Here is a 7,229-nt window from a genome sequence, read left to right as displayed (position 1 = left end):
GTTTGGGCAAGCCGGGGGCTCTCTCCTCGGTGCGAGCCCAAGGAGCTCTGTGTGCATCGCTGCTCGGCTTGGGCTGCAGCCCCGCTGACGGTGGAACAAAACCCACATGGGGTGGTTTTTTTACAGCAGGTGCCTGATAGGGGCTGCAGGGCTCGTTCTCTTTTTAGCTTTCCCAGCCTTCTGAGCGTAGTGAAGTGCTAAAAGCCACTTCATGTGGTAGCACAGGCCAGACTAAACTATCATAATTAATACCACGGCGTGCAGCTGACGAAGCAAACAGCATTCTCGCCTTCAGTGACAGCAAAACCCAGCACCGCAACCCGCTGCCGTTAACCTACCAAGTTTTTATTTCTCCGCAAACCAGCTCCGTGCCCGGGCGGGGGAGCGGCTGAGGGCAGCGAGCCCCGGCCCCACCTCGCCCTTGGCGGCGGCCGGGGGTGCTGCTCGCCCCCCGGGGCAGCTCGGAGGGCGCAGGGGCAGCCCCAGCCCGCGGCCCCGCTCGGTTCTGGGTCGTGGCGGCCCCCAGCGGTGCCCTGGGCTCCCTTCTCCCCGGGCAGAGCCGCCGCAGGTGCCCGCTCCGCTCCCCCTTTGCCGGACCCGGTAAGCGGCGAGGCGCGGGGGGCTTGGGGGGGCGGGCAGCGCCGGTGCCTTCCTCGGCCGGAGCTCCGAGCCGGGGGCTCTGCGGGGCTGGGAGGGGGTGAACGGGGACGCGTCTCCCCATGAGCTGCCGGTGCCTGCCCCGAGCCGGGGCGGCCGCCCCCCGCCCCGCCATTTTGTGCGGCCGAGGTGGGCGCTGCCATATGGCGGCTGGGCGGGAGCCCCTCGGGGGGCACAGCCGGCAGCGAGGCGCTGCTGGGGGTCGGCCGGGCCGGTGAGAGGGAATAAAGGGTGTTTGTCCCCGTCTGGAGCACCTCGTCCCGTCCATCTGCCCCGTCCCATGGGAGCTGGCGGTGCCCAGTGTTTGAAAATGTGGGGTGTGGGCAGCTGCCCCCTCCATCAGGTTGACCTGATGGCCCCGCATCGTGCCATCCCCTCATCGTGTTGTTGTCCCCTCTTCGTGTTGTTACCCCCTCATCGTGCTGTCCCCTCATCACATTGCCCTCCCTACCTGCACTGGCCGGCTCTGCGGTGTGCTTGTTGACGAGGCAGCAAGGAGAGGGGAGTTGTGAGCCGAGGGCTTTCTGTCTGCTGTGAATGTCCCTGTTCGCTCAGAGCTAAATATCCGCCTCTTCCCCAGCTGCCAGTAGTCTCTCGCTAGCAAAAGATGGGTATGGATTCGCATTCCTTCACAAAGCCTCTTCCCTGACCAAATGCTGCTTCTGAAGGCATAGCTGCAGCCGTGGCTGGGCGATGGGAGCACAGTCCTGGTGCATCTGGGCTTGGGAGCTGCTCTCCCTTGTTCATTCTCCCCCCTCTGTTGCTCTGTAGTCTGCAGGCTCCTTAGAAATTAGGAGTTGACAGTCCACAGACCTTGGTCTTGTATGCAAGTGGCAGAACTGAATAAAGATATTTTATTTTATCTTATATATATATATATATATATACATATTTTCCAGCACCCTCTGTTCTTTCTTGCCAAGATCCAGGTGCAGGCGACACTGGGCATGTGGTAGCAGCCACTGTGGCTCTTGTGCAGCACTGATGCCAAGGGTTTCTATAGCAGCTACGTTAGTGCTTCTCCTTCCCTTTTGAAGAGATTCCAGAGCTTTCCCACCCATAAGGGAAAGCCTTGCCTTCAGACTGCAGCATCTTTCCCTTTAACGTCCCGTGAGCATGGGATGCACTTCAGTGAACTTGTGTATTAAACCTCAGATCCTTCCTGTAGGACTTCCTGGAACAGCAAGAGGAAAAAGAGGCCGGTGATTGCCAGCCTCAGATAGAGAGAAATGGCTGTGCTCAGGAATGTCCTGAGGAGACATGATAATCAAAATATGGTTTCCTTGTTTAAATGTGATCTATTGAATCCTTTGGTTGTTCTGAGGGAGACGGTGGTTGTTGGGACTCTTGGAAAACTGATAGCTTCTAGGCTTACTTTATGCAGGTTCAGGAGCAATTCTAACCTTACTTTTCATATTCTAAAGCTATATTTATTTCTGAGGATCATATAAGCAGGTGTATACTTACAAACATGCATAGCCATCTGCTGAGAGCTATGGGAATCCCTGTGCTAGATCAGAGAGGGGTATCATTCTACAGGGTATCATTCTTTTTGTCTTTCTGCTGACAATGGCAAGCTAAGCTGGGTGCTGTAAAGTGTCTTTTTGGAAAGTCTGCTTGCCTGTTTTGTTTGTCCTTGTCAAGTAGGACATCCAGTTTGGTGCATAGAATCAATCAAGACTTTCATCTACTGGTCTGAAAGTTGTATTGCAGATGAGGGCTCCGTGTGTGGCTGTCTTCAGCAGTCTGCAGGCAATGCTGGGTTCTGCTGTTACTCGTGACTTTGCCAGGCAGCCTCGGAGAATAAACTAATGGGATGAGGTTCGATTGACATGTAACATAAATCAAATAGGCACAGCTCCCGGCACTGCGTTCTTCATGGTCAGAGAGCTTTGCAGATATTGATCCTCACGTTCAGTAAACTAGGTTTGGTTTCCATAATATAGCCCACATGTTATTCACTGCCTAAATCTTTTTGATTTGATAAGGCTGCTCTGGGGACTGAATCCTCCCACCTCTCTTTGCCTGCTTGCAGGAGCTCATCTTGATTTTAAAGACAGTGACAAGAAACTTCAGCTGTAGTGTGTTTTCTTCTGCTGAGCAGAGCAGCGTCTTCCCTGTTCCTGCCAGACACTGTTGCTTGTTGTCCGTATAAAGGCTAAGGTGGAAATATTTGTTTTACTTCACAAATCTGAATCCTGAATGATCTGTTTTGTTGTAGCATCCAAAGAGCAGTGTTGAAACAGTAAGGCTCTATGTCCTTTGTCGCTGTGCTCCCTTTGTGATACAGCACAGCCCAGCAGCTTGAAATGGAGATACTCCTGCTCAGTGTTGTTCCAATTGCCTCTCTTAGTATTTTTCTAACAGTTTTCTCTTTCACCTGTCCTGCAGTCTAAAACCTTAATTTCTTGGCAGATCTCAAGATGGATTTTGCTAAGCATGGACCTAATTACACATGCTGCTAAGCAAACCTGACCTCTGCAGCTGTTCAGGGAGCACTGAGGTGGGTTCACTAAACATTCCCTGTACACTTCTGCTGCAGTAACAAGCACAATGTGCCCTTCTGAGGCCATATGTTCGCAAAGTTTGGCAGCCCTAAGTGTTTGAAAATCACCAGGCAGACATTAAAAAAAAATGTGCCATGGGATGACTTAAGTGTTGGCTTTTTTTTTTTTTTTTTTTTTGAAGGTAGTGTTATTAGTTTGTTTTCTCATGCTGATCTGCCTTAAATATTTCTGGTTGTTGTGGATATTTCTGTGTCTCTGTATAAGCTGCCAGGAATGCGTGAACCTCAGTTTTTTGCTTGACTGCAGGACCTAAGCCCTTTAAGTGGAATAACAAATTGTGTAAGCTTTGGGAGAAAATGATGCCAAACCTGATGTTAATGGCTCTTATGGGTTGTGATACTGTGACTTTTCAAATGATGTCTAGAGCCTTGGTTATCTTTCCCATGCTTCATTCAGGTTGGGCAAAATGGTTGGGAAGCCCTGTGGACTTTTTAACCAAGGGTTTTCCTCTTACCTTGTGTCATAGAGCACTAAAGTGGGAGCAAGGATTGTCTTGTGTTTTTAGAGACTGACTTTAATTGTAGGGTTGTTCTGAAGGAAGTGTGGTATGATGCAGGGTACAGTGGTCTTAGCTGGTTGGCATAACTAGGGGAAAATCTGCCAAGTAATGAAATCGAGAAGGAAGAGGCTTGTAACATCCCTTCTTTCTGTCTACTTGGGCTACAGTTGGAATAATGGGCAGTGAAGTGTGTGCTTGAAGAGCATCCCTTTAGCAGAGATGTCATCCAAAGGAGGAGCTGTTGTGTGTCTGCTTATAGTCTTAATCTCTGTGCTGGTACAAGACTGTATTGCTTTTCTGCACAAGATAATGGTCCTGTCAACATGGAAGAGACTGCCTGATTTGGGAGGATGTGTAACAATTACACAAAACTGAAAGTCCTACAGGTACACTTGGTGTAGTCCTGAGGATGGCAAGAGACCTCTATATATGTAACCAGGAGTCCTGAACCTCCTGACATCTGCTGTGGCAGGCTGGCCTGAGCTTGTAATGCTGGAAAGGTCAGGCAGGTGGGAAGATGTCAGCGTTCAAAGCACGTAATGTAATGTGGGGCAAGGCAACCTGCGTTCTGAAGAGGAAATGAAAGAACGAATAAGGGCAGCTCTTAAGACCTCTTCTGCAGCTCTTTGAAAGAATTAGCCGTCAGCCTGTGTGCAGGTTGAAGGCCAAAGCGATGCTGTGAAGGTTTGAAAACATCCACTCCTGTTGCTGTAGCTGTGCAATCAAGGTAACAATATCCAGCCGTTCACTGATTCCTACCTCATGCTCTTCAAACAAATAACAAGTAGGATATATCTGTAGGCATTTGGAGGTCTAAGACTGGTGTCCATGTGGTGTAAAAAATAAAAATGTGACATGCTTAGGCTGTGCAGTGTTACTGACCTATTCTTAAGGTGTAATTAAAGCAGTTAGCCAGGAGGGAGCTGTGTGAGCCAGTCTAAGGGCATGTGCAGGGAGCTGTAGGAGTGCTGCCGGGGTCTGCTCATGCTGGCGGATTGCAGGTGCAGGGTGCTACATCTGCTATCTGCCACGCTTCCCTGAAAGGTGGAGGAAAAACTTTTTGGGAAAAATCCAGAAAAAGTCCATGTGAGGGCTTGGGAGAGGTGCAGGGAGGCACATCTGGTACATACTACAGGAAAACTTGATGGCCCTCGCTGTTCCAGTAGCTGAATATGCTGAATGCTCTGTCACATTCAGCAAAACATCTCAGAGCAGTGCTTTTATCTGGCTTAGTTTTCCCTCTGTAACATGGAGAAGAGGAGACTGAGCTCATCTAAGCTGTGGGCGGCCTGTGGGTTGGCAGTGTGACGGATTTGGAAATCTCCTCTCCAGACAAATGGTCTGACTCCCGGAAAAACAACATCAGCCGGCCCAGGCCTTATCTACCGGCGAGGACCAGCGTGGCTGTGCTGCGTCCAGAGAAAGTGAGCTGCGTGACCGTGCCTGGAGCAGCTGAGGTGAAGGGATGAGGTGTGTAAATATTGCCGAGACTTATTTTCCACCTCGCTCTCACTTGTGGGCCAAATGCAAATATCCGTGTTGTTTTGCAGGTGGGACAGGTTGCCCTGCGGAGCAGGCTGGCCTTCCCTCTCTGCTGTGAATCACCAGAGGCCTCCTCCTTGATATTGGCCTGTGTCCAGCTGCCCTCCTGGAGCAGACACAGAGCTCCTGAGCTTTGCCCAAGGAGGAAGGCGAGCGTCATCGTTTAGATAAGATAAACCGTGCCCAAATAAATCCTTGTTACCCTTGGCAGGCACGGCTAACCGCCAGCCGGGGTTCATGCAGCCCCGAGGAACTGCCAGGCCTCGCCTCGGTGAAATGTGGAGACTTGACGCTGGAGCCCAGGAGGGAAGGTGGGTGTGACGGTGGTGTGGTTGTGCCCCGAGGGACGGTCACAGCAAGGCCGGAGGGTGTGAGTGAAGGAACAGCCACCCGGTGGCTCTGCAGGCAGAAGGACTTGTGCTGTGTGCTCCTGTGCTGCTGAAGACTGGAGTTGCAGCTCTGTGAGCGGTGGGCCTGCAGAGCTTGGGGTCCTCTGAACAGGGCTGTGCAGGTGCCCCGGTGTCTGACAGGGCTGAGGGGTTTTCTGTCAGCAGCGCGTGGCAGAGCCTCTCTCTTCAGCTGCCTGGGTTTTGAAGCTCAAGGGTGTCAGCTGTCCTGAGCAGTGCCCTTCTGCCTTGTATCGTGGGAACTCGGGAAAGAATCTGGATTTATTGGAGGGAAAAAGGACAAATAGATGCCCCTGCAAATGCATGCTTCTTCTGGATGCTTTGCTACTGTGCATGATAGCTGCCGTCCATCCTCCTCCCCCTCTTGGCCTCTTACAGGAGGGGTTTGCAAGGATTCTCTTCCACCCTCCTTCCCTCCCTCCCAAACTGACATTTAGACACAGCGCCAGAGGAATAATCCTCTGCTCCACACAGATGCACAAAACCCTTTGATTTAATGCGTTTCCTATGGCACAAAAAAGTATTTTGCTTCCAATGCAAATCTGGTTGCTCGCTCTAAGCCGCTAAATGCAAATGCACCACTTGTAGTTACTCGCTCTGGGAAGAGCGGTATGGGCTTTATGTAAAATATAATGGTAAGATGTCAGAAGCTCGTCAGCAGGCACAGCAACACATGGATTTGTGCTGGAGAGAGGTCAATGTGGCAGCGGTTCGTTCACGATGATCCCATAAATAGCTCTTGCCAGTTTAGGGTTGGTGTATCATTATCTCCTTGTGATGCGTGTATGGGCCTGCTCTCCCTTGGTCTTAAAGGACAGATCCACAGAGAGGGAAGTGAACAAGCCTCTCCTATTACACTTAACTCAGTCCTGCTTTCAACACGATTTCCTTAGCTGATGTAAATTGCAGACCGCTAATCCAGCTGAGGTGTGCGCACCGTTCCCTTCCCACATCACCTGCACATGGGGAGAGAAACTGCACTGAGCAAACAGCTGCTGCAGGAGGAGAGCACCGCCTTGGGAGAACACAGCGTTGGCTAGTAGGATTCACCGAGTGATATTAATAAGGAAAAAACATTTCTCTCTTTTGTTGGTCCCCTTCTTTCTGCCTTCCTGCGGTGATGCTGCTCGCCTCCCGTTTTTGAACTTGTGAGGCAGGACGCTAGGCAGGGGGATGTGTCAAGCTGTTGATGTCCAAGAAGTTGGTGTTTTTGGAAGTGGATTACCACGTCCTAGCTATAGGTGCGTTGGGGGTTGGCTATTTATTCTCTCCCCTCCCTCCTTGTGCAGGATCCCCCGTCCAGGTGCAGGATCAGTGCAGGCTATGGTTTGGTGACTCACGCTGTTCTGACGCCTGGGTCTCTCTTTTCTCCTCAGGCTGGGCGAATAACACTAACACTCAGTCTGTACTTGTGCTCGAGAGCCCTTGGATTGCCCCAGCTATGGGGAGGCTGCAACGATGCTTAGATTGGCTTAATCCGATCCGATCTGAAAATCCACTTCTCTGAACAACGGACGTGTGGTGGGGTGGTATTCAAGTGTCTTTAGGAAATGAGAA

The 7,229-nt window shown here is 51.1% G+C and overlaps 1 protein-coding gene across 3 annotated transcripts in view; it reads left to right on the top strand.

Moving 5' to 3' along the window:
• The first annotated feature begins 525 nt into the window (after positions 1 to 525).
• CRACR2B (calcium release activated channel regulator 2B) overlaps positions 526 to 7,229 on the top strand; it is a 43,299-nt gene continuing 36,595 nt past the window's right edge. Inside the window, exon 1 of one of the 3 annotated variants that reach the window (XM_035327267.1) lies at positions 526 to 600. Coding sequence is in view for 1 of the 3 variants with exons in the window: in XM_035327261.1 (XP_035183152.1) it covers positions 5,542 to 5,576 (35 nt within the window). In the remaining 2 variants the exon portion in view is untranslated. Of the gene's footprint in view, positions 601 to 853; positions 859 to 5,510; positions 5,577 to 7,229 lie in introns of those variants that run through there. The other 2 variants (XM_035327264.1, XM_035327261.1) reach the window with 2 other exon arrangements.

This window comes from Oxyura jamaicensis, chromosome 5 (genome assembly GCF_011077185.1).
Source record: "Oxyura jamaicensis isolate SHBP4307 breed ruddy duck chromosome 5, BPBGC_Ojam_1.0, whole genome shotgun sequence".
In the NCBI taxonomy this organism is placed as follows: Eukaryota; Metazoa; Chordata; class Aves; order Anseriformes; family Anatidae; genus Oxyura; species Oxyura jamaicensis.
The sequence above is the reverse complement of the archived record's forward strand: the minus strand, read 5'-3'. Positions and strand labels throughout refer to the sequence as shown.